Raw genomic sequence first — 25915 nt, forward strand, 5'->3', positions numbered from 1 at the left:
TGTTCATACCAAGTGGTGATGTGTCGAATTTGAGTATGAACCTGTAGCCAGACAGAACCCCCCCTTTTGCTCTGCTCCATCTTGCCTTCCCTAGGTGCTTCAGAGCACAAAAGGAGTAAAAGGAATAGCCCAGCCCTGGAATGCCCGAGGGAACAATGGGCTAATTAACATCTGGGCCTCGGACTGCCCTTGGCTAATTCCCATCAGTTGATTCGCCAGGACACTTGTCCCAGCCACGAGGAAAAATATCCAGCCCATTAAGCCACAAATGCCCTCAATTGTCTACCTCACAGGTGTGAACTATGCTTCTGAACTTCCTGGGAGAACCAGCGTCAGACAGTTTAATTCAATTAAACCAAGGAAGAAGCCTACGTGACCCAATGGGTATAAAAGAGGGGTCCAGCAGACCCCCTGTTTGAGCTCCAATCATCTTTCCTGCTGGACAGGAGGGTGTGGTCTCCCCAGGTCCCCGGGAACGCCCGACTCCTGGAGAAAAAGGGACAAAGGACTTCTTCCCAAGGGATTGAGAGAGAAAAACTGGCCAAGCCACATTGGTAATGCAGGGGTGAGGATAACACCTGCTAGGTATTTTTATCTTTTTCTTTTGCACGCATTTAAGAAGTATAGCTCTGTGAATTAGAGTGCATGCTAGCTATTTCTAATCAAAGTATAAACCTTGCAACTATTGTAACCACAAGAGCTTAACTCTCTAGGTAAACAAACAAGCAACATTGTAACAGTAAGGCAGCTGATGAAGTGAGTCTGTGCCCACGAAAGCTCATGCTCAAAACTTTTCTGTTAGTCTATAAGGTGCCACAGGACCCTTCGTTGCTGTTATAGATCCAGACTAACACGGCCGCCCCTCCGATACTGGTTAGGTAAATAAACAAAGTAATTGGTTAAGTGGTAACCTGACTCCTCCTGTTACTGTGCAAACTGAACACAAAACAAAGAACCCAGCTGCTTTCAGCTGCTTTCAGCTGCTCTCAGCCTGGTCACTGGTGGGCTCTGCCATAGACAAGGGCATATGTGGCATCTCACCTGGCCATCGGCTAACAGAAATTGGCGTAGTCGTTTGCAGGATTTGCGATATCGGTTTATAACACAGGAACATGGAGCCTGTCATGATCAGTACTGATTGCAGTAAGGTAAAAAAGAGTTTTGCCCAGGAAGGTTGGGGTGACCAGAAGTGGGATAAGGAAATGTTAGAAAAGAACTGGGGTGATGCAGAGGAGCTGTGGTCACGGTTCTGTGTGTGGAGGAATGCTTGTAAGTTTAAGAAAGGGAAAGGGAAAGGAGCCTGTACCTGGCTGTTACAGAGTGCCCTGCAGGCAGCACGTAGGAGTCATTGGGATGTAGAAATGAAGCTGGAAAGAGTGCAGAGGGAGAGAGATGAGTTGCAGCAGCGATGCCAGAATTTAGATACCCGGGTACTTCTGCTGAGTAAGGATGTGTGCCGACTCGAGGAGTGCCTTGTTCCTCTGGTACAGAAGGAAGGAACAGAGCGGAGAGCAAAGCTAGAGAGCAAATCTAGGCACATTAATAGAGCCAAAGTAGAGGCTGCTCTCTGGCTAGACCCAGAGGAGTGGGATGGGGACATTTGGGATTCCCCAGAGGATGAGTATTCCAGCAATCTCTCTCATGAGATGGAGAAAACCATCATTCGCATGAGACCTATTGTTATGTATCAAAAGGATCTCACTCCTGAAGAGGAGGAGGCTGGGGGGAATGAAACTGACAGCAGTTCCTCCTCTGAGCGTGATAAGCTGGAATGGCGGCCAACCCAAGTTACTACTCGGAGCTATGAGCCAGCCGAGCTGAGAAAGATTCAGGAAGAGTTTATTGAGAAGCCTGGGGAGGGAGTAATAGAGTGGCTAGTCAGAATATGGGACACAGGAGCTGGCCATACACAACTGTCCTCCCAAGAATGTGGAAGGGTTAATATGGGCACAGGAGTATTCTTCACCCCCACAGACAGGGAAGGTCCAAAGTCTGTCTGGACTTTGCCTGTAGATGGGCACGGGGAATTCACCCCTCTGACCGAGGTGAACCCACTGGCACCCCTTGGACCAACGGGGATGGACTTAAAGGAGCCCTACAGACCACATCCATGATGGCTATGCTTCGGGGTGATGGTCCTGGAAGTGGGGAAGAAGGGAGGCCATGGGAGCAGATAGTTGTAACAGCAGATTTACGACCCATAATTAAAGGAGCTCCCGGATTTTATAAAGCCCTAGCAGTAGCTGTGAGAAATCATGCTCAGAATAACCAGATTACTTATCAGATCTTACTTGGAAATATGCTTAAGGACCTATGAGAATGTGGGGAGGATGAGATAACACCACAGGCATCACAACCCAAAGCTAAGGTACGGAGCCTGACAGGAGAGCCTAGGGGTAAGCAAGGAGGCTTTAAGCCCAAGCAAGAAATAACCCCAGAGGAAAAGGAACTGAGAACCAAATTGTGGAAGCAGTGTTTAGATCTGGGATGCCCCAGAGACCTGCGGCATGGGATGCCAACTGGAAAGTTAAAAATCTTGGCAACCTCAAAGGGCATTGAGCGGGGCAAAACAGCAGTTACGCCTAGTGCTCCTCCCAGCTCAGACACCCCTTACTCACCACTGAGGCAGCAATTACATGAACTGATACCCATAATTGAAACTGACCAGGGAAACTGAATGGCGGGGGTCAAACCTCTCTCTCCATAAATGAACTTAAATCAGCAGAGGAGGGAAGTACCAGCAATGACCCCCGGATCCTAGTAACAGTAAATGATAAAACTACTGTGTCTTTTCTAGTAGATACTGGAGCCCAGTTGTCCATGATTAAAAGAGAAAACGTTCTTCGTCCTCCACCTTCTGGTCGGAGAAATGTGCGAGTCACAGGGGTAAACGGCACTATTGTGTCCTATCCCCTGGTTAAAGTGAAATTGGACATTCCCTTGAATCCCTACAGACAGCCCCGGAAGCATGAAGTAATACTTGGGAATGCTAGTATCCTTGGCATGGATATTCTGAGGGGCAAGGAGGGGATCATTAATGGGAAAGGTGGGCACGTGGAGCTGGCTGTAAACCTAGCACAACAGTTCTGGATGAGGGGAAAGCTCCCCTCTGTCATGTAAACCTGCTAGCCCAAGCTCCTCCCCTCCCCCCAACAGCTGTGACTAATGTAAAGCAGTACAATGTCCCAGCTGAAGCTGTGGCTCCTGTAACAGAATTGATTAAAGACCTGGAGAAACGGGGAATATTAATTCAGACACACTCCCCGTACAATTCACCAGTGTGGCCAGTAAAGAAGCCTAATGGCAAATGGAGGCTCACTGTAGACTACCGCAAACTGAATAGCAACACTGGACCCCTAACTGCAGCAGTACTCAGTATAGTAGACATTGTGAATAACATACACATCTGGAACAAACAGTGGCTAGCTGTACTGGATGTAAAGGACATGTTTTTCATGGTCCCCCTACAGCCTGCAGATGAGGACAGATTTGCTTTCATCTGGAAAGGCGTCCAATATACTTTCACTAGGATGCCACAGGGATTCGAACATTCACCCACAATATGCCACGGTGCATTATCAAAAGTCCTAGATGGTTTGAACATGCCACATAATGTCCAAATATTACAGTATATTGATGACATTTTGATTGGTGGGGATTCATGTGAGGAAGTACAGGAAGCCATGGACAGGGCAAAGACAGCGCTAGAAAACCTTGGATTAGATTTACCTCTGGATAAGTGCCAAGGTCCCTCCCATGAGGTGAAATTCCTAGGCACTGTCTGCATGGGAGGTCGAAGGTCAGTGCCTGATGAAACTGTAAAGGAACTCAGCCAGGCACTGTCACCCGAGGACAAGGCTCAACTGAGACAGATTCTAGGAACTTTGGGGTTTTGGAGAAAACATGTGCCAGGCTTTGCTGTAATTGCCCGGCCACTACACAATGTGTTAAAGAAAAGTGCCACTTGGGAATGGACCTCCACTCATTAGGAGGCATTAAGGCAATTGATAAGTGAAATTCATACTTATCAAGCCTTGGGTCCAATCCACCCCAATGCCCCATGTCATTTGTATCTTACTGTAGGAATCACAGGAATGTCTTATGCCCTATGGCAAGAGAGTGACACTGCACCCCGACGCCCCATTCAATTCGGTTCAAAGTCATGGCAGGGGTCACAGGCAAATTACACTCCAACGTCACAGGGACTGACACAGACAGACACAACAACCCCCTTTTCTTCTGCGTGCCTGGCAGACATTGGGTTACAGCGACAAAACCTCCTGTCACTGTGCACAAGTGGACCTACGACTGGCCTGGGACATTGTGTGCCGCTCGGCGGGTAGTTCTGGGACTCACCTCGGGGAATTTGCTGGATCGGCTCTTGAGAAAAATGGGAATCTGTGTGGCCCCAAAGGCACACCATTAATGAACAGCATTACTGCTCCCTGCGTGTTCTCTGGCCTCGCCTAAGATGCTGGTGAGCCCTAGTATTCACTGGCTAGAGAGGAACAGTAACAGAGGGGGAGCCGTGCTCGTCTGTACTCCAACAAACAAAACAGCAGAAATGTAGCACTTCAAAGACTAACAAAATGATTTATTGAGATGACTCTGAGGAAGTGGGTCTGTCCCAGGAAAGCTTGTCACTGAATAGGTCTTTTTGTTAGCCTGTAAAGTGCTCCATTTCTGTGGTTTGGTTTGGTTTGGTTAGAGAGGAGAACACACACTTTGGAAAGAGAAACAGCAGGGACAGGTGTCACGGTCCTGGTTCCATTTCCTGGCAGGGTTGGTCCGCATTTCCGGAGCTGGACTGGGGTTGGGACGGATGGACAGATGTAGCACCCAAGCCAGGAAGCAAAATTCCACCTGTTAATTTTGGTGTTCTGGTCACTGTTGCTTTAAGAGACACAAACTCTCACAGCTCTGTGGACCTAGCCTAGGCAGAAATGCTCAGACTTCCTTCCTGCGGCTGCTAAACAAGCACAGTGGAAGCTCCCGGCAGTACTAATCTGTGGGAGTCTGTTGGCGTTCAGGCCACAGGTTATTCTCCCTCTGGGAAGTCCTCAATCAGCAGACAGCAAGGGGGACTTCCTGGAGAATGTGAGTAGCCAGAGCTTTCTGACTGTTGCTGCAGCCAATGCAAAAGTCTTAAAACAACAGCCATGCCTGGTGACGAGGATCGGGGGGAGCCGAGTTAGTCTGTTTTGCAAAACCAACAAGGAGGCCCGTGATACCTTCTAGACTATCAGGTTTATTGGAGCACAAGCTTCCGTGGGCAAAGTCCCGCTTCGAAGGATGCATGAGAGGGGGCCTTCGCCCACCACAGCTCATGCGCCAATATAGCGGTTAGCCGATAAGATGCCACAGGCCTGTTAAAGCAACCGCGTAATTGGTGAAAGGACAGGCAGGGGGCTAAAGGGGCTGGCTGCGTCTGGCTGATCTCAGTCTCTCTCGGGAGCAAGGGCGGCAGGTTTGCAAAACTTTTGGTGGTGCTCAGAATGCCTGCGCCCCCGTCCCGCCGAGACTCCCCCTCCCCACCTGCCCAAGGCTCTGAGAGGGAGTTTGCTGCGGGTGGGGTCTGGGGCAGGGTTCCCTGGTAGCCGAGGACTCGTGTAGCTGCTCAGGAGAGAGTCCCAGGCCGCCCCGCTGATTTGTGGAGTGTCCGGTGCTCGATTTCTGTCTCTACTGGCGGTGCACATGCGCACAGGCCACTGTGAACCTAAAACTTATTCCGCGCATGGGTGGGAAGGATTAGAGGGACGTGGTCTGGGGTGCAGGCTGCGGGAGGGAATGTGGGTGTTGGCAATGGCCTGGGGCAGGGGTGAGAGTGCTGGGTGGGGAGGGAGTTTGAAGGCTGGAGGGGGTGGGGAAGAGGGTGCAGGCTCTGGAGGGAGCGAAGTGCACACGGGGGAGTGGATGGGGGGGCACCTCGCTTACCTTGGGCCGCGTTTCTATGGCAATGGCTCCTGGGGAGGTGAGGGGTGTGGCCAGTGTTGCCCCTGCCCATCCCCGTGGCCCCCCCCCATCCCGCCTTCTCCCACCATGTGCCCCCCGGCCCTGCCTGTTGCTCCAGGTGGTTTAAAACATCCCTGGGCCCCGCCAGCAGCACAGGGGGTGGAAGTGGCTTCAGCTCACCGACGGGTCCCTGCACCGGTGGGGTGCGTGTGCGCTGTTCAGTGTTCTGCCCCATTGTGTCCGGTGGGGTCTCCTCCACACCCTCTCCCCCTCCCTGCCGCACCCCTGGCCTGGCAGCCAAGTTCTACCCCAGTGCCCCAGTGGGATCCTGATGCCCGAGCTGCCCCACATGGTAGCCCCGCCCTGGAGGCGAGGGAAGGTGGGGGATGGGGCAGCCCCAGCTCAGAGTGGGGCAGGGGTATTGGCTGGGGAGAAGGCTCAGGAAGGCCCTCACCAAGACGCCCCTCAGGCAGCAGCTGGTCCGATCCCAGGTCCCTTCTCTGCTCTTGCCCCCGCAATCAGGTCCCACCCTCTCTCCTGCCGCCAAGTCCAGCAGCACTCAGGCTGGGAGCCTGCGCCCTGCCCTGCTCGGTGCTGTTCATTTGCAGCTTTCCAAGGCAGTGGGGACTGTTCCTTTGCTGGCTCTTTGCTGGGTTTGCCACCGGGGGGTGGGGCTGCTCTGGGGGACACCCCTGTGGGGGAGTGTGATGGAGTGGGGGATACCTGTGTGTGTGTGAGTGGCTCACAGAGGGTGAGGGGCTCCTGCTGAGGGTAACCCTAACGACCAGGTAACACCTTTGTACTGCAGACAAAGGAGGAGGTGGAGCCTGAGGGGTTTAAATTGGAACTGGGAGTTGGGAAGCCGTTAGTCTGGGCTGGGAGAGAGAGAGAGACAAAGGAGGGGGCCAGGCCCCAGCTCTGGGGACCCCTCGGGGCCTCCTCTCCCCAACATGGATTGGACTGGCTGTCTCTGCTTGCTGTACTAACTCCTCTGTATGATGCTGTGTCCTGTTGGCTAATAAACCTGCTGTTTTCCTGCTGAGTGAGAGACTCTCCTGCCTGCGAACAGGGTGCACAGCTTGGGGGACCCCAGAACCCCATCTCACTGGTGTGAGCAGTGGGATGTTCTGCACCCTGAGGATGGAGCATCCAGCAGTAAGTGACGGGGGCCCCGGAAGAAGTGGGGCCTGCGAGACCCAGGTGTGCTGAAGGGCAGTGAGGTGCAGCTCCCCAAGGCGGAGGGGCCTGCGGCCGAACCCAAGCAACTGCGGTCGGGGTCCTCGAGAGGGGGTGTCACACCCGAGGAGGGGTTACTCCTGGGAATCTGTAGGAGTCGGTCCCAGAAGGTGGAGGGGCCGAGAGCCCAACCCCCAGGAACAAGTGACCCCTGAGGAGGCTAACGCTGAATGAGTTCTTCCCAAGACAGTGTGCTCATGGTCCTTGAGAGCGGGTGTCACACTGAAAAAGGGGTTCCGCTGGGAGTCTGTTGGAGTCGGTCCCAGAGGGCAGAGGGGCCTACGGCCTAAGCCCAGGGAGCTTGTGACCTGCAAGGAGCCTGGCGCACTGAAGGGATTCTTCCAGAAATCGTGGGGTGCAGAGGGCATCAGCCTGAGAGCCTGCAACCACGCTGAGCAACTCCGCTGTGAAGTGGCAGCACCTGGAAACCGAATCGAAATTAAAAAAGCTGGACAAGGCAGCGTGGATGTGCAGTGGCAGAGCTGAGGGTTAAGGAAAATCCTGCAGAGGTGAGCCCAGATGGGGGCAGGGAACCCTGGACTGCATGGAGCTCTGAACCAAGTGGCCTGCCACTGCTCAAGGAGGGAAGGAGCGATTCCAACCCATCATCTACTAGTGGCCAAGACAGACCTGCGGAAAGTTTTCCAGGCCTGGGCCGAGGAAGGTGCCTGTGTGTCTGTGCAGGAAAGCAGCTGATCCACTGGGAATGGCAAGTTGTCTGTGAAAGAAGCTGCTTCACCTTCTGTGTGTGTGTGGAGACCAGCCGGGGGGCTGGGACAAAGGAGAAAGTGTCTCCCATTGTCTGTCTGTGTTGAACAGCAGCAGCAGCCTGGGGAGAGAGCAGAGCCTGCGTTTGGAAAAGGTGCAATGAGGAAACTAGCCCATTGTCTGAGGAAAACTTCCCCAGCCTGGGGTGGCTGGAGAAGGATCCACCAGAAAAGAGCATTCCAGGTGTGTCTCTGAATCCAGCCATGGGGGCTGGAGCAGAGGGAATGGCTCTGGGATGGGCAGTGGTATCCCTGCTAAGGACACTGGTCCTTGGTGCAAAAAAAGTGCTTCTGCTTCCAGGGAAGTGAATCCTTTGTCTGAGCCTGCGGGGTCTTGAGATGGTGCTAAGATCCCAGAGCTGGATCTGAGGGCAGCTAAAGCCCGGATGGGAAGTGGGCCTACCTCTGTGTCTCTCAGGGAGGATGATGCTTTAACTCGGTCTGATCCAGTTAGTATCATCAGGGAATCCCAGAGACCAGGCGATTCCGGTACTTGTTCTTTGCCTGATGCTGAGGTGTCACTGGGAGGGGTGAGAGGACTCTGTCCTACCAGAGTCATCCTCTCGCCAGGACACAAAAACAGACGGGCAATGGAGTTATGCTAACTGATGAAGATAAAGGAGCTGGTAGCAGAAGGGAGGAAAGGGATCCTAACCTTCTGTCCGGTGGTACTGGCTGTCTGCCTGGAGGGGGATTATGTGGAAATCTGCCTAATGGGCCAGAAGTGATCCTGGGTGTAGGTGAACCCCAGGAGCTGGTTGTGGCTCAAGGGAGCAGTGCCCCTGTGGAGGCAGACGGGTGAGCTGTTGTTTGGGGAAGCTCTTGAGGAAGAAAATTTCCCTGAAACTTTTCCTGAGCAGTCTGTGGGGACTGCAGAAAATGGGAGTGAGGTGAAGAAGAGTGAACAGGAAAGGTGCTTGTCTGTAAGCACCAGAGCCAGCCCTTTGCCTGGGGAAAAGTTTGTTTCAGCTCCTAACGGCCAGGACCTGCCTGAGTGTAAAACCACTGGCTGTGCTCTGCAAGGGTCCAAAGCAGGCAGTGTAAAAGTTTCTCAGGAATTGGAAGTTGGTCCAAGTAAAGTGAAAACTATCAGGTAGTGTGAGCAGCCCTGTAAGAACCAAGTAAAACAGCTGCACAGTCAGTCTCTGTAGAATGCAGGAGAGGGCCAGCAATTCCCCATCTCCAGATGGTGAAAACACTTATATTCTTATACTGGACTCCACTTCTAATTCCATGGGGAGGTAGTAGTTGGAGGGGGAAGGACAAAGGAGCTGTGGTCCTGGTGGGCCAGTAAGGGATAAACAGGGATTCCTCCATGTGGATTCTGCGTCTGGGACTCACAAAACAACTCTCAAAAAGCAGTTTGGTTTGCAAATTTCCAGGCTGGGTGGGAGGGGGCCGTCTCCCTGAGATCATCAATGGCCCAGCTCTTGTTAGAAGGGAGGGCACAGCCAGAGAGATCAAATTTCCACCCCAGGGGGCAAGAGAGAAGATTAAAACTTGATGGTGCTAAAAAAGGCCTCAGCCATTTATCCCCAAAATACCAAATTCTCAAGGATGTTGCACAAAGGTTGTGGTCTACCAAAGAGCAACGTAAATGTACAGTTGCAATGGGTTTGTTCTGTTACTTACGCTGACTGCTGTAACCAAGGGGTGCTGCTACCAAAAGCTGTAAAATTGTACCATGCACTAAATGTTTGAAAAAAGCCATGTGACATGATAACATTAATGTAGAAGCATAAATTGTATGTTGAAGGAGTCTGTAACTCTGAAATGTCACCATTGTTCCCTGTAACTAGTCTTGCAACCTCTCACATGAGGAGGAACATTCCAAACCTATTGTGTGGCATGGAAGGGGAAACTAAGGCACGCAGCCATTGTGGTGGTCTGGCTAAATGCCAAGGGTGGAAGCATTTGTACCTTCTTTTACTGGACTGTAACTGAATTCCAAACATTGGCCGGAGCAGCTGTATGGGCTGGTGGTCAGATGGGGCAGGACCCAGACCACAAAAGACCTGTTTAATCTGTTGGTGCTGCAGCATCTGTATGGGCTCTGCCCGCCCGACTTTAGAACATGGCTAACGGACCGGGGCCGAAGCAGGGAGACCAACCAACCCAAGGGAACTCAAGGGACTTGCCCGGCTGCATCACATAAAAAGGGCCAAGACCAAGCTCCTAACTTGGAGCCTCCCCCAGCAGGACTATGACGTGGAGGTGGTGCACATCAAGGGAAGAACAGAGGGTACAGCCAATGCCCTGTCACAAGGGGAGAGCCCCGAACTTCCCCAGGTCACCAGTTGAGTGACCCCGCTCAGTTCGGTCTGGAAGGGGGGAAAAATGTGATGGAGTGGGGGATACCTGTGTGTGTGTGAGTGGCTCACAGAGGGTGAGGGGCTCCTGCTGAGGGTAACCCTAACGACCAGGTAACACCTTTGTACTGCAGACAAAGGAGGAGGTGGAGCCTGAGGGGTTTAAATTGGAACTGGGAGTTGGGAAGCCGTTAGTCTGGGCTGGGAGAGAGAGAGAGACAAAGGAGGGGGCCAGGCCCCAGCTCTGGGGGCCCCTCGGGGCCTCCTCTCCCCAACATGGATTGGACTGGCTGTCTCTGCTTGCTGTACTAACTCCTCTGTATGATGCTGTGTCCTGTCGGCTAATAAACCTGCTGTTTTCCTGCTGAGTGAGAGACTCTCCTGCCTGCGAACAGGGTGCAGAGCTTGGGGGACCCCAGAACCCCATCACAGGGAGAGTGGCTGTTCCCAGACCTGCAACTCACCTTGTAGGAATGTTGTGTGTAACAGGCCAGAGCCGGGGTCAGCAACCTTTCCGAGGCAGAGCGCTGACCGAGTGCTCAGGCTACTTTTAATGCCACGAACAGCCCTACTTGCTACAGCTGCCTTAAGAGATAAGTACAGCCCCTCAGTGACGCCTCGCAGCGTGGGCTGCTGTCCTCACCAACAGTGGTGGAGAAATACACCATTCGAACTAGGGCTTTAGAACAATGAGGTCAGGTTAATTCAGGGGAGTGGGCTCCAGGTGGGAGATCTGGCCCCAGCCCTGCATCAGACGGGGGCTGCAGGTGGGTGGGTGGGGGTGGGTTGGCCCCAGCTCTTTAGCAAGGAGGGGGGCTCTGGGAAGACATGTGTGATGGGGTTCAGGGGTCCCCCTGCACTGCACCCCGTCCGCTGGCAGGAGAGACTCTCACTCAGCAGGTACAACCGCAGGTTTATTAGGCAACAGATGTCCAGTTTCTCACTGAAGCAACAGCATAGCAGCCAGAGACAGTCCTTCCAACCTGTCCTGGGGAGAAGACCCCGAGGGGTGCCCCTCTGGGGTGTAGCTTCCCCCTCCTCAGGCTGGCTGCCTTCCAGCTCTCCCTCTTCCTAGCCTCTAACTCCCGCGCCCCGATTCAAAAACCCAGCTCAGCTCCTCCCTGCTCTTTGTTCAGGCAGAGGTGTCACCTGCCAGTTGTAGCCCCAAGGGCATCCTTAGCCACTGGGAGCTGCTGCTTGCCTCAGACATCCAGCCTGACTCACACATGCCCTCCCCCCACTCCATCACATCTCTCCCCCCTTCCAGACCGCACTTAGCGGGGTCACTTAGCCAGTGACCTGGGGAAGTTCGGGGCCCTCCCTGCGTGACAGGGCATCGGCTATGGTGTTGTTGTTCCCCTGGACGTGGACCACCTCCATGTCGTAGTCCTGCAGGAGCAGACTCCACCGCAGGAGCTTGGCGTTGGCCCCTTTCATGTGATGCAGCCAGGTCAGGGGTGAGTGATCGGTGTACACGGTGAAACGCCGTCCAAACAGGTACGGCTGCAGCTTCCCCAGTGCCCACACCATGGCCAGACATTCCTTCTCTATGGCCGCGTAGTTCTGCTCCCGGGGCAGCAGCTTCTTACTCAGGTACACGATGGGGTGTTTCTCCCCTTTCTCATTCACTTGCATTAGCACCGCCCCCAGCCCCACGTCTGAGGCATCGGTGAACACCAGGAAGGGCTTGTTGAAGTCTGGATTTGCCAGCACTGGGGCCCTGACCAGAGCCTCCTTCAGGGCGCAGAGGGCCTCTTGGCACTGCTCGGTCCAGACCACCTTGTCAGGCTTTCCCTTTTTACACAGCTGCGTGAGGGGGGCTGCGATGGAGCTAAAGTGGGGCACAAACCTCCGGTAGTACCCCGCCATCCCAATGAAGGCCTGGACCTGTTTCTTAGTCTGGGGTGTTGGCCAATCTCTGACAGCCTCCACTTTAGCTGGCTCTGGCTTTAAGCAGCCGCTGCCCACCTTGTGGCCCAGGTAGGTCACCTCAGCCATTCCCACCTTGCACTTCCCTGCCTTGATAGTCAGCCCGGCCTTCTGGAGTCGGTCCAGCACCTGCTTGACCTGGGACACACGGTCCTCCCACGTCTGGCTGAAGATGCAAATGTCGTGCATGTAAGCCAGGGCAAAGCTCTCCATCCCTTTCAGTAGCTGGTCCACCAGACGCTGGAAGGTAGCGGGTGCCCCCTTGAGGCCAAAGGGCAGGACCAGGAACTCGTAGAGCCCCACAGGAGTGATGAAAGCCGACTTCAGCCGGGCATCTTGGTCTAATGGCACTTGCCAGTACCCCTTGGTGAGGTCTATGGTGGTGAGGTAACGGGCTCCCCCCAGCTTGTCTAAAAGGTCATCAGGCCTGGGCATGGGGTAGGCGTCCGAGACAGTGATGGCGTTAAGCTTGCGATAGTTTACACAAAACCGAACAGACCCATCTTTTTTAGGGACTAACACCACGGGAGAGGCCCAGGGGCTGGAAGAGGGTTGGATCACCCCCAGAGCCAGCATGTCTTCAACCTCCCGCTCTATGTCCTGAGCCGTCCTCCCTGTGGCTCTGAATGGCACACACTTGATAGGGGCGTGGGTGCCTGTCTCTATTCGGTGGACAGCCAGGTCAGTGTGTCCGGGTCTGTCCGAGAACAGCTGTTGATGCGAATGCAGCACCTCCTTGATCTCCGTCTGCTGGGCAGGGGTCAGCTGGTCTGAGAGGGGAATAGACTCCAGCAAGGAGCCGGCTCCAGTCCTTGTGAGTAAATCCACCAAGGGATCATCCCCCTGCCCCTCCCAGTGTCTGCACACGGCCAGCACCAAGTTCTGTCTGTCCCAGTAAGGTTTCATCATGTTCACATGATAGACCCGGTGGCTGTGGGCCCGGTTCGACAGTTCCACCACATAATTCACGTCATTTAGCTGTTTGACAACCTTGAAGGGCCCATCCCAGGCCGCTTGCAGCTTGTTCCGCCGCACAGGTACAAGGACCATCACTTGATCCCCGGTGGCATAGGCTCGGGCCCTGGCGTTACGGTCATACCAGACCTTTTGCTTCCTTTGGGCCATGGAGAGGTTCTCCCTGGCCAGGCCCATGAGCTCGGTGAGTTTTTCCCGGAAGGTCAGTACATACTGTACCACTGACTCCCCTTCAGGAGAGGCCGTCCCCTCCCACTCTTCTCTGAGCCTCCCTCTCTTTGTGGGGCTCACTTTCAAACCTGGCTCGGCTGTTTGTGAAGTCATCTGCCAGTTTCCCTGCATCATGTGAGTCCCCTGGCTTCCGGTCCACGAGCCACACCCTCAGGTCAGGTGCGCACATCTCGTAGAATCGCTCCATGACCGCCAGCTCGATCAGGTCCTCTACGGACTAGACTCCCATTCCGAACGCCCACTTCTGGTAGTATTGCACCAGGCGGGCGGTTGTATCTACGTGGGTTTCCTCTGGCCTCTTCTGCGCCTCCTGGAACTTCTTCTTGTACATCTCCGGAGTCAGCCCGAACTTATGCAGCAGGGCCTGTTTGAACCGTTCATAGTCCCCAGGCTGCAGCCCCACCAGCTGGCTGAGCACCGCTGCGCCCTTCTGGCCCAGCAAGGGGGTGAGGTGCCGGAGCCACTCATCTGGGGGAACCTCATGCAACTCACAGGCTCGCTCAAAGGCGGTAAGGAACTCGTCCATGTCCCCTGGGTCCTGACACTGGGCCAGCACACGCGTCTCCAAGTGACTGGCCACCCCGAGCCGTCTGGCCCTCTCCGCGCTTACGGCAGCTGGGGCCTCTTGGCGTCTCGCCTCTGCTATGGTTTGCTCATGCTCCCGGTCTCACTCTCTCTCCTCACGCTCTCGCTCTCTCTCTTCCCGCTGTGTCTCTTGTAGCTGGCACTCGTGCTCACGCTCTCTTTCTCGTTCCTGGCGCTCGTGCTCACGCTCTCTTTCCCATTCCTGGTGCTCCAGTTCCTTTAATTTCACCTCGAGTTCCAGCCGTCGCAGCTCTGCGGCGGGGGACTCTGCCCGCGATGGACCACCGCTAGCTGAGTGCGACCTGGCGGGCACCATGTCTGTCTGACGGCGTCGAGCCCCTGCTCCTGTCGGAGAATCCGAAACGCTTCCCGAGGCTGACCGGCCACTTTCTGCCGGGACAGGCTCTGCCCCCCCGGATCGGTCATTCTCTTCCAGCTGTGCAATCAGCTGGGCCTTGGTCGCCTTCCCCACGGTCAGGCCCCTCTCTCTGCACAGCCCCGCTAGCTCTGCCTTCAGGAGTCGGGTATAATCCATCTCCCCGCTATCTCCCGGGTTATCCACTCACCAGCAGCAGCTGCAGGAATGGCTCTGTTCCCCCTCTGGCTCTTGTGAGACTCCTTCCTTCTCTGGTGCTCAGTCAGCCACTGCTGGGAGCTCATCCGTGGGTGCAGTGCATCCCACTTCTGACACCAGTGTGATGGGGTTCAGGGGTCCCCCTGCACTGCACCCCGTCCGCTGGCAGGAGAGACTCTCACTCAGCAGGTACAACCGCAGGTTTATTAGGCAACAGATGTCCAGTTTCTCACAGAAGCAACAGCATAGCAGCCAGAGACAGTCCTTCCAACCTGTCCTGGGGAGAAGACCCCGAGGGGTGCCCCTCTGGGGTGTAGCCCCCTACTCAGGCTGGCTGCCTTCCAGCTCTCCCTCTTCCTAGCCTCTAACTCCCGCGCCCCGATTCAAAAACCCAGCTCAGCTCCTCCCTGCTCTTTGTTCAGGCAGAGGGGTCACCTGCCAGTTGTAGCCCCAGGGTCATCCTTAGCCACTGGGAGCTGCTGCTTGCTCAGACATCCAGCCTGACTCACACATGCACTCCCCCCACTCCATCACAACATGGGCTACAGCCCAGCAGTAGGGTTCTTCCTGGAAATCAGCTCCAGCCCCAGGCCAAGCCGGCCCAGTCCCATGCTGCATGGGGGGTGGGGGGGTGGGTGGAGGAGCCAGGAGCAGCACATGTACTGGGGGTCTGTGATGGAGTGGGGGATACCTGTGTGTGTGTGTGTGGCTCACAGAGGGTGGGGGGCTCCTGCTGAGGGTAGCCCTGACGACCAGGTAACACCTTTGTACTGCAGACAAAGGAGGAGGTGGAGCCTGAGGGGTTTGAATTGGAACTGGGAGTTGGAAGCAGTGAGTCTGGGCTGAGAGAGAGAGAGAGACAAAGGAGGGGGCAAGGCCCCGGCTCTGGGGGCCCCTCGGGGCCTCCTCTCCTCAACATGGATGGGACTGGCTGTCTCTGCCTGCTGTACTCACTCCTCTGTACGATGCTGTGTCCTGTCGGCTAATAAACCTGCTGTTTTCCTGCTGAGTGAGAGACTCTCCTGCCTGCGGACAGGGTGCAGATCTTGGGGGACCCCAGAACCCCATCACAGGGTCCGACCCCTGTGCTAGTACCACGTGAGTTGCTGGTCCTGGTACAGGTCGACTCCCTCGCAGGGGTGTCCTCCGGCGTGAATGTTCAGACGTGAACAACAAGAAGTCCCGAAGCACCTTATAGACAAACAGATATTGTGGAGCACAAGCTTTGTGGGCAAAGACCCACTTCATCAGATGCATGAGTGAGGGGAGGTTCAGAGGGGTATTTAAAGAGTGTGGTCCCAGTAAGAGGGAGGGCCAGAGCTGACAAGGTCTATTCAGCAAGGTGGAAATGGCCCAGTGTCAACAGTACTTATCGAAAGAGGAAAAAACAAGTCAGATCAGACAGGGGGATACGAACTATTGTCAGAGTCTAATGGGGAGATATTAACACCCAGGGCAGAGAAGCTCCTTTTGTAAGGGGCCAGCCGCTCCTGGTCTCTGTTTAATCCTCAGCTGATGGAGTCAAATTTGCAAATAAATTGCAGCTCAGAGATTTCTCTCTCCATTTGATTTCTGAAATTTCTTTGTTGTAGGACGGCTACTTTTAAACTGTTCCTGAGTGTCCAGGGAGATTGAAATGTTCTCCCACAGGTTCGTGTACGTTACCATTCCTCATGTATGATTGATGTCCATTTATTCTTTTACGTAGAGACTGTCCATTTTGGCCAATGTAAATTGCAGTAGGGCATTGCTGGCACATGATGGCATATGTTGTATCAGTAGATGGGCAGGTACAGGAGCCCCTTACAGTGTGGTTGATGTTAGATTCTGTGGTAACCCCAAATAAAGCCCATGTGCACCTGCTGATGCTGTGGCTGTTTGCTGGGGGGTGGCCTGGTTTGAACCCACCACAGGGTTGTTTGTGGAGTTGTGGGAGGGGAGGGGACCGCATTTGCTGCTGGCTCCGGCTCTGCATCCGCTTAGCCACAGAATGGTGGCGGGCGGGGCTGGCGTGTGTCTGGCCATGTGTGATTCAGAGCTGGGCCCTTCCCTCACTTTAGCCTGGGGCCTCCTGGGCAGTTTCCAACAGCCCTTCCTGTGCGTGTCGGCTGCGTTATCCCTAAAGCGAACCACGGGGGCAAACAGTGTTGGACATGTGACTTCTTCGAGGTGTAGGGGGCAGGTGGGGGGCAGAGCAGCTGGCAGGGAACTGGCTTCTCAGGGCCTATTCAGTTGTCAGTTGGCAGCGTTTCAGCTCGTTTCCCTTGTTTACATCATGCGAGAGTTTGAGCCGTGCCTGAGAACGCTCTGAAAGGCAGTTTCACTTTTCTTTTCTTGTGCCATCCAGCAGCTCTCAGCAAGAGGCAGGCGGGGGCTGCAGTGCTGACAGTCGCAGAGTACCAGGCCTGCAGGTAGGAACCCCCAGTAGCCGGCCTCCGAGCGCCCGGCAGCTTCCCGCAGCTGGGACCTCCCCTGTGCCAGGCGGCTCCCGCTCCGGTGAGCTCTGGGGGGTGTCAGCCTGCGGCTCTCCCGGAGAGCCCTCCAGCTGGTCATGGCCTGGGCGTGGGCCTGAGCCCAGGGCGCGGGAGACTTTGTAGAAGTGGAGGGAGCTGTGGCACGGGAACCCTGAACCCCTTAGCCCAACGGGTGAGCCCTCCCCAGCTCAGCCCCGCTCCTGCCAGGGCCCCTGACAGCCAGTCGCACAGGCCCAGCAGCCGGGAGGAGAGAGGGTGGGGGAAGCCGGTCTGGCTCCCTGGCCCGTGGCGGATGACCACACCCACCCACAGAGCCCCAGTGTATTTGGCACCTCCACCGTTGGGGGGCTTGTCCTGTCGCAGAGCTAAAATGAGCTACTTTGGGGCTGCGTAGATCGTTTTCCCGCGGTCCGGTAAAGTTTGTTTCCAGGGAGGTCCAACCTGTAGCACGGGGGTCGGCAACCCCCGGCACACGTCCCACGCTGGGCTCATCAGCTGCTTTTCAGTGACGATGGCGGGAGCCCAGCCCCGTCACTCCCCCCACGCGGCAGGGCTGCAGAGAGGGACGGACGAGCCCCGCCTGAGAGCAGCCACACACCATGGCTGGGCACAGGTGCCAGCCCCTCCCTTCCTGCTCGCCCCACGTGGGGCAGCCAACTTCCCACCCGTGCAGCATATGGCCCAGGAGGCTGCAGCCCGGTAGGTCACCGTGCGGGGTGGGCCAGAGTGGGGGTGAACAGAGAGCGACCCTGTTGGGGGTCCCTGGCTGGAGAGGCCCTGGCCCTAGGGAGCCTGGTTGGGGAGAGGGCGTTGGGAGCTGGCCCAAGAGGGACCCAGCATGGTCCAAAGGTCAGATTTCGGCGCTGTGCCCTGGAAAGGTGCTGACCCCGGTGCAGGGCGGTCCCCCCGTTCTGCACAGCTGTCCTGGGCGAGGAGCGGCGAACCCCAGCTGCAGTCAGCTGCTTAAGCTACCCCGGGCCCACGGCCGGAGGTGAGACGGACCCAAGTCACAGAGCCAAACACTAACAGCGCGTCGCCTCCTCCCCAGGGCCAGGCCAGGCCCAGGGCTTGCAGGCGCCTCTGTACTCAGGCGCTTTGCTCCATTCCTGTCCCTGGCAGGGGGAGGTTAGGTGCTTGCAAGGCCCCAACACATCTTAACCCACATCCACCCACGGGAAGCAGCTTCTCGCTGGTGCGACCATGAGGCACAGGAAGAGCTGAGAGCTAAGTTTGCAGTGGGGCCTGGCCGGGTCTCCCTTTGCTGGGTGCACAGGGCCCAGCCTGGCTCAGTCACTTCCCTCCCCCTGCACCTGCCGGGCTGGGAGCGGCTCCCATCCCTTCCTGGCCGGCCACAATTCCTGGCAGATACGCAGGGCAGGGTGGGGGAGAGGGAAGGTTTCTTTGGTTGAAAGCAGCGGCCTGGGAACTGCCCCGTCTCCCGCCCCAGTCTAGGCACCGGGAGGTGGGAACGTTTGGATTTTGCTGCCATTTTGCAAACTGCACCCCCAGCCCTTCTCTGCGGGGTGCGGGGGGGAATCCTGGGCCAGCAGCAGCCGGACTCCAGCCCACCCGCTGGGGGAACCAGACGTGCTGACTTTATGGGGCCAGCCCGGCTATTTGGGGCTTTGCCTTCTATGGGCATCTCTTGCCCCTCACTCCCTGTGGGCTTTTTCACACGTGGTGCCTGGTCTCCCCACTGCCCACAGCGACCCTCGGCCCTCTGCAGCGCCCAGAGCTGGGTCTGAGCGGGAAGATCCCTTGTGCAGATGTAAGTCACCAGCTGGGAGCTCCCTACTTCCCAGGGCCTGGGGCTGGGGCGTGGGGAGGTCCGGCAGGGAAGGAGTCAGCCCTGCGCTCCCAGGCGAGTTCCACCCCAGCCCCATCCGAGCCCCAGTCCTGCTCCACCCCAGGCCCAGCGCTGCCCTCCCAGCCTCTCAGCTGATGTGCTCCGACGGCGCCCGCCACCCAAGGGCCCAGCTGTGCGGTGATGGGGGGGGCAGATTCTGTTCCTCCAGGTGCCCCCCCAGTCACCTCCATTTCTTACAGGCCCTGTTGTGTCACAGCCCCCCTGCACCCCCTGCCTGGGAGCTCAGGGCTTCAGCTCGCAGGGCTGGGCTGGGGCTTCCTGTGCTCCGGTGAGGAGCCGGGACCGGCTCTTCCATCCCTGCCTCAGTACCTGTCACCTGGGGACCAGTCGCGCCTGACGGGTGCCGAGTGCCTGGGCCTTGGGGAGCCCAGCCCAGCACCGGCAAGTCCCTGGCGAGCCCGTGGGGGACATTCCCCACCTGACCTGGTCCCTCGCCTCCGGCTCGGCCCGGCCGGTGACGGCTCTGGTCCCAGCGGTGTCAGGCTGACGCTGGCGCTGGGGCAGAGAGCCGGGGGAGCCATTCGGCTTTCCTGAGGGCAACATTCAACCGACCCCGGGGCTGCCGACCTGCTCTGTGGGGTGGGGGTGGATCTACCAGGCATGGGGAGGGGTGAATATTTTTGCTTGTGAGGTGATGGTGCCCCTCACCGTGGCCTCTGGCTGCGGCAGGGGCTGTGCCTGCGACGGGGCAGTGGCCGAGCGCGCGTGTGAAATGGTGGCAGAGGCTGGGCCAGGGATTGTCTCGGCTGGGACGTGCCTGGACTGGAGCAGGGTGTGTCCCATGGATGGCCCCGCGGTCTGGGGCTGGCGGACACCGATCAAACCGATATCCTGGCCAAGCCCCCCTCTGCTGCTGCCCTGTGGTTGTCTGAGCCCTGTCCCCCTCCCTGCCCTAGGTCGCCCAGCCACGCCTGCCCCCGTCTCCATGGAGGCCCCCGTCTGTCTGATCGAGAGCCGCCCCCAGGGGAAGCTGGCGGTGCGCCGGGAGGCCCTGCAGGTGCTGGCGGGTGTCACACAGCCCGTGGTGGTGGTGGCCATAGCTGGGCTGTACCGCACCGGCAAGTCCTACCTCATGAACCGGCTGGCCGGGAGGCGCAGAGGTGAGGCGAGCGGGGAGCCCGGCGCTGGCTGGCGTGGGAGGCTGGGGCCAGGGCGTGAGACGAGCCACGGGAGAGCAGAGCCTGCTCCTCTCTCTTCGCCTTCCCCCAGATTTACGAAGAAGGGGAGCAGGGTCTAGTGGTTAGAGCCGGGGTGGGCAGTGAGTCAGGACTGCTGTGCTCTCTCCCCAGCTCAGTGAGGGGCGTGGGTGTAACTGCTGGAGCTGGCCGGGGCGCAGGGCTGGGAGCAGGACCCCTGGGTCTCTGCCTGGCCCAGAAGGGACTGTGGCCTAGTGGTCAGAGTAGGGAAGTGGCAACCTCAACCCCTTGCTTGGTTCTGGTGCTGACTCGCCCCACGGCCCTGAGCCAGCGTTGGAGGTGCTGCTTTCCCTTGCTGTCACTTGTGGGATGGGGGCTAATCTAATGCTGTCTCTGCCCCCCCCACCCCCGTTAGCGCTGCCCTTGTCAGCCCCCCGCCCCCTCCTCCCAGCACCAGCTTTCCAGCCCTTTGCATCCAGCTCTGCTGCAGACTAGGTGGTGCTGTCAGACCCCTTCCCTCCCCTCCGCACTGAACCCCATGTGCCCCCCTCAGCCAGACTCCTGCCCCCCCCCGCTAACAGCCCCCCTCTGTCTGCAGGATTCCCGCTGGGCTCCACCATCCAGTCAGAAACCAAGGGCATCTGGATGTGGTGCCGCCCCCACCCCCGCAAGGCCGGCCAGACGCTGGTGCTGCTGGACACCGAGGGGCTGGGTGACACGGACAACGTGAGTGTGTGTGTGTGTGTGTGTGTGTGTGTGTGTGTGTGTGTCCATCCTGCCCCCTGCTGGCGGCGCTCAGCCCTTCCCCTGCTCTGGGTGTGCGTGTTCAGCCACAGATGGTCTGAGCTCTTCACTCGTGGCCCCTCCCGGTGTCTGGGGATGGGAGCCGGGGGGCTGGGGTTGGGGGCACTCAGCCACGTCTGCCTTTCAGGACGATGAGCAGAAGGACACGTGGATCTTCTCGCTGGCCGTTCTCCTCAGCAGCATCCTGGTCTACAACAGCACAGGCATCATTGATAGCTACGCCCTGCAGAGGCTGCAGTATCCTTCCCAGGGGATGAAGGACACCCGGGCTCCCCAGTCCCACAGCCCGGGCAGGATCAACATGGGGTGTGCATGGGGGTCTTCTGTGCCTTTCCCTGTCCTTGGGGGTTATGGGGCTCGTGATCCCCCCTCCTGTGTCACCGTTCAGCAGTGTCCACGACTGGGGGGTTACGTTTCCCTCCACACGCAGTGCTGGGCAGGAAGCTTCTGGGTCCTTTTGTCCATTTCTGGGGCGCTCGGTGCTGGCGGCGTCAGAGCCGAGGGTCGAGGGAAGCTCTGGCCCCTGGGATGCTGAGGACCATGTAGACAAGCTCAGGGCAGGTGTGAAATTGAAGCTCCATGTCACTCAGATCACTTTGCTGTGCCTGAGCACAGCCTGGCGGACGGAGCTGTGTCCCCTCGCGTTAGCTGAGCTCAGGGGGAACCGGGCCCCCAGCGCCACCCACCACAGACGAGCTTGTTCCCCACCAGGACTGGCCTTCTGCCAGCAGCTGCTTCCCAGCCCACCCCCAGAGGCAGAGGTCTGAGCGTGGCCTGCAGAAGAGCAGTGCTGCAGTTACGTACGGCAGGGAGGCATCCTGAGCCGTGCCGGGGATGGGGCGCACAGGGTGGGGGGCACAGAGGCGGAGCGAGAACAAAGCCCTCCAGAGCCGAGTTTGGGACATAAACATTTAGCGAAAGTTATCTAGAACCCGCACCTCCCACGTGTGCCTTGTTTCTCGACGGCTGGGAGTGGGAGCAGGGCTGGGACTCAGGACTCCTGGGTTCCATCCCCACTGTGAGAGGCGACTGGAATCTAATGGGTTACTTGGAGGGGAAGGAGGGGAGAGGGCTGGGAGCAGTGTTCCCTATACACTGAGCACTTGGGTGGCCGCCCAGGAGAGATTCAAATGTCACCCAGGTGAGTAGCAGAGCCCACAGCCGCCAGCGTGTTTCTAGGGATGGGGCACATCCACACATGCTGGCCACACAGGACAACATTTGGGCTGGCCACGGGTGGAAAATATTAGAGGGATCCCTGGCTGGGCGCCAAGGCAAGTCACAGCTCACCCTGTGCCTCAGTTTCCCCACATATAAAGGGGGTTAACAGTTGCCTGCTTGCAGGTGGGGGCAGGGGCTCTTCAGCCGGGCAGGGCTCAGTGGCAGAGTTGTTCCAAACCAACCCCCCAGGCTGTGGTGAGCCGGCGCCCTGGTTCCTTAGCCAGCTCCCAGCTACGTAACGGAGCTGACAAAGCACATCAGGGTGAAGGCAGAACAGGCCGGGAGCAGCCAGGAGGAAGAGGAGGATGTGGACAAGTTTGTGCGTTTCTTCCCGGACTTTGTCTGGGCCGTGCGGGACTTCACGCTGCAGCTGATGGCGGATGGGAACCCCATCACTGAGGACCAGTACCTGGAGAGAGCCCTGACAGTGCCGGCAGGTAGAGGCGGCGCTAAGGGGTGATGTGCTGTGTTATGCTTATAAGAAGCACACGGGACCTTTTGAGAGGGACAAGGCAAGAACGCCGCATTTATTGAGAACACAGCACCATTCTATTATACACATGTAACAGCCATAGTTTGCTCATCGCGCACGCGCGCGCGCACACACACATCGTGTGGTTGCTCATAGTGGGCAAAGGTTGCTCACTCGAATCCATTGGCCAGATGGATCAGAGGTGAGGGTGGAGCCAGGTTCTGTTGATCTGGATCCAAGCTCCGATGTTGACAAGAGGAGAAGAGGAACCCAGCTCTGCAGTGGGGCACACGTCTCTTGTAGCTCTTAGTCCATGGGCCTGGTTCTGTCCCACTGCCCCAGACACACTGAGTTGCCAGTCAATGGCAGATGGGTTTGATCCTTTCCCGCTGCCCAGGTTTCTGTGTGACTCCTCACCTACAGAAGGGGCTTAATCTGCCTCTCTGGGCGTGTCACTGCTGCAGAGTCCAGTTCTCAGGGTTCTTCAGCCTCCAAGTCCTTATTGTCCAGACAGGCGGCTCCAGTGGGTAACACTCTAAGCGTCCACATTCACACTGCCAGGTGGCTCTCACACCCCCATTCTCACAGACAGCACAAATGTTACAGGCTTGCACAAGGGGGAAGTGGAGTTTTAGGTGCAATATGGAATCTGGTACAAAGTGTCTTATGAACATAAAATAACCAATATACAGGATAATACAGAGGTAGAAAGTGGTATATAAAATAGCAAATCTAAAGAATAATACAAAGTCTGTGGCCTGTTAAAAAGACACCAGGTGGTACAACGATATTTAGTCGTACAAGGTTCTGTTAGAATTCACCTATCCATTTAGGGCTGCTACTGCTGCAGGGTGGGGTGGGGCTCCCCCCAGCAGTCAGGACTGGCCCCAATGCCCCAGCCTGGCACTAGGGGGTAATGTGCAGCAGGATGGAGGCTGCACCCCCCATGGGCCAAGGCTCCCGCAGGACAAATGAGAAGTCTCAGCGCCTCGTGGTTATTTCAAAGCCCGGCTCCCCCAGGGACATGTGCCCCGTGTTCTGCCACAGTGACCAGGTCTGGCAACTGCTCCCCTCCTCGAGGGCTCCACGGGCTGGGCTCAGCTGTTCCGATTCTCTCCTCCCTTCCCTTCCAGCTGGGTGCTGCTGTATCGCTCCCCAGAGGTGGCTGCACCGGGGGCTGGTGAAGCCAGTTCGATCTCTGGGAAGCTTTGCAAAGGGTCTCTGAGGAGGGCGCAAGAGATGCCCGAGGTCTGGTTCAATCCCAGCGTTCCTGGCCCCACCTGAGATCCCTGTCCCTGTACAGAAGAGCTGGACCAACCCCCGTCTCCTCTTTCTCCAGGCAGCCGGGGGAAAGCCAACGAGGTCAAGCAGCGCATCCGGGATTTCTTCCCCTCTCTGAAATGCTTCACCTTCAGCTGGCCGGCCAGCGGCAACAGCCTGGCCCAGCTGGAGCACCTGCAGGAGCAGGAGCTGGTGTCCAGTTTCCAGGAGTCAGCACGCAGGTTCTGCGATCACATCTGGGACAAGGCCCGGCCCATGACCCTCCTGGGGGGGCAGCAGGTCACTGGGGCAGGTGAGTTGCCAGGACTCAGCACACCCTCTGCTAGTCCCAGGCACCAGAGAATGTACCCGGGGAATCCTTGAGCAGGAAGATCACAGGGGCTGCCCATATCAAGTCCTGCCCTGGCTGTCCAGCATTGGCTCCATCCCTGGGAGGGGACATGGGACCTTCACCCAGAACACCTTCAGGGGACCCCAGCCTTGGGGCAGTGGCAAAGCAATGGGACCAGCCAGCCCAAGCACCCGGGTCCCTGGGCACAGGCGAACGATGCACATAACGTGGGTAAATACCAGCGATCTCGGACCGTCGGCCGCACTCACCGGCGGGGGGCTCTCCCCAGGGAACAGGGACTGGCACTAAGGTTTGGGGGTGCTGGTGATCTCTCTGTGCAGCGCTGCAGCTGAGAGGGCTCCAGGACATCCGAGGCCGTTGGCGGATGGGCTGAATTTGGGGGTGATGTGACCCTCTTGGCCGGGTGCAGCGGCTGCTGGGAACCCGTGTCTGGTTCTGGAGCCCGCTGTCCCAGCAGGGGCTTGGTTGACGGTGGTGCGAGGCAAGAAATGTGAGAGTGATCGAAGTGTTGCCCCCTTAGCTGTACTGGAGCACGGCCCTGCACTGCCTCCTGGGAGGAGAGAGGGGCCGGAGCTGGGAGGGGGCTGGGGGCAGAGCAGGGCTGAATGGAGCCTCCTCCCTCCTTTGGGCCCCTCAGCTGTCCCTCCCCACTCCCCCCACCCCCCGGGTTGGGGCCCGCTGGGCGGGAGGGTGAGAAAAAGCCGCAGTGCGGAAAAGGTCTGAGTTCAAGGCAGGAGATTTTCTCTGCGGAGATCTGGGGCAGGTCCCTGCCTGTGCTGGGCGGGGCTCCAACCAGCCAATCACGTGCGTTTGTTCTGCAGCTCATGGCAGCCGTTCTGCTGGCAGGGGCAGTGTCTACACAACGGCAGCGGTGCCTGGGGAGCGTCCACTGGGGGGACGTGCCCTTAGGCTGAGCTCTGCGTGGCTCTCCCTAGAAGGCCGGGGTCAGCCCTGTATAGGCCCCTCTGTGTCTCTTCTCTGAGCCCTCCACCGCTGACAACCGTCCTTCTTCGACTGTGGGCCCCAGAACTAGACCCCGGGTCCCAGCGCGTCACACCCGGGTCAAACCCAGAGGGAAAGTCTCCAGGCTGGTCTGACCTGCTCCTCCCGGTGGGGCACTCAGGACAGCTGCAGGAGCCAGTCCCCCTTCCATGAGTCCGGCCGGCTCCTCTGTGCCCCCCTCCACCCCGCAGCGGGTTACTGGGCGCCCTCCAGAGCCTGCCTCTTGTCCCTGCAGCCCTGGGGCACCTGGCCCAGATGTACGTGGACAGCATCAACCGCGGGGCGGTGCCCTGCATCGGGAACGCGGTGGAGGCCCTGGCGAAGATCGAGAATGCCGCGGCGGCGAAGGAGGCCCTGGCCTGCTACACGGAGCGGATGGAGCAGCGCGTCCGGCTGCCCACGGAGACCCTCCGGGAGCTGCTGGAGCTGCACGCCCAGTGCGAGCGGGAGGCACTGGCCGTGTTCACGGGACGCGCCTTCAAGGACGACAAGGCCACGTTCCAGAAGCAGCTCATAGTACGGTCCTGCAGCTGCCCTGGGGGACGGTTCTTGGGGGACCTTCTTGTTACCCCCTTCCTCTGTTGGGACACGGTGCAGCCAGCAGTAGCCAGTCCTCAGTTTCCACTCAGCACGAGCACTCCTGTCCCCGCACCGCTCTCTGAAACCAGCCACAGGGGCATCCCACCCAGCAAGCCCAGCTCCCCTAGCCACAAAGGAGACGTGTGCCTCAGTTTACCAGTTAGACCTC

The 25915-nt window shown here is 57.8% G+C and overlaps 1 protein-coding gene across 2 annotated transcripts in view; it reads left to right on the top strand.

Moving 5' to 3' along the window:
• Nucleotides 1-4958: 4958 nt before the first annotated feature.
• Nucleotides 4959-25915, top strand: part of LOC142004045 (guanylate-binding protein 1-like) — a 29132-nt gene continuing 8175 nt past the window's right edge. Inside the window, exons 1-9 of one of the 2 annotated variants that reach the window (XM_074981466.1) lie at nucleotides 4959-5097; nucleotides 16151-16208; nucleotides 16909-17054; nucleotides 19796-19999; nucleotides 20634-20761; nucleotides 20967-21076; nucleotides 22292-22497; nucleotides 23872-24105; nucleotides 25403-25683. In XM_074981466.1, coding sequence (XP_074837567.1) covers nucleotides 16195-16208; nucleotides 16909-17054; nucleotides 19796-19999; nucleotides 20634-20761; nucleotides 20967-21076; nucleotides 22292-22497; nucleotides 23872-24105; nucleotides 25403-25683 — 1323 coding nt within the window. In that variant the 5' untranslated portion in view covers nucleotides 4959-5097; nucleotides 16151-16194. Of the gene's footprint in view, nucleotides 5098-16150; nucleotides 16209-16902; nucleotides 17055-19795; nucleotides 20000-20633; nucleotides 20762-20966; nucleotides 21077-22291; nucleotides 22498-23871; nucleotides 24106-25402; nucleotides 25684-25915 lie in introns of those variants that run through there. The other variant, XM_074981467.1, reaches the window with a different exon arrangement.

This window comes from Carettochelys insculpta, chromosome 30 (assembly GCF_033958435.1).
Source record: "Carettochelys insculpta isolate YL-2023 chromosome 30, ASM3395843v1, whole genome shotgun sequence".
NCBI lineage: Eukaryota > Metazoa > Chordata > Testudines > Carettochelyidae > Carettochelys > Carettochelys insculpta.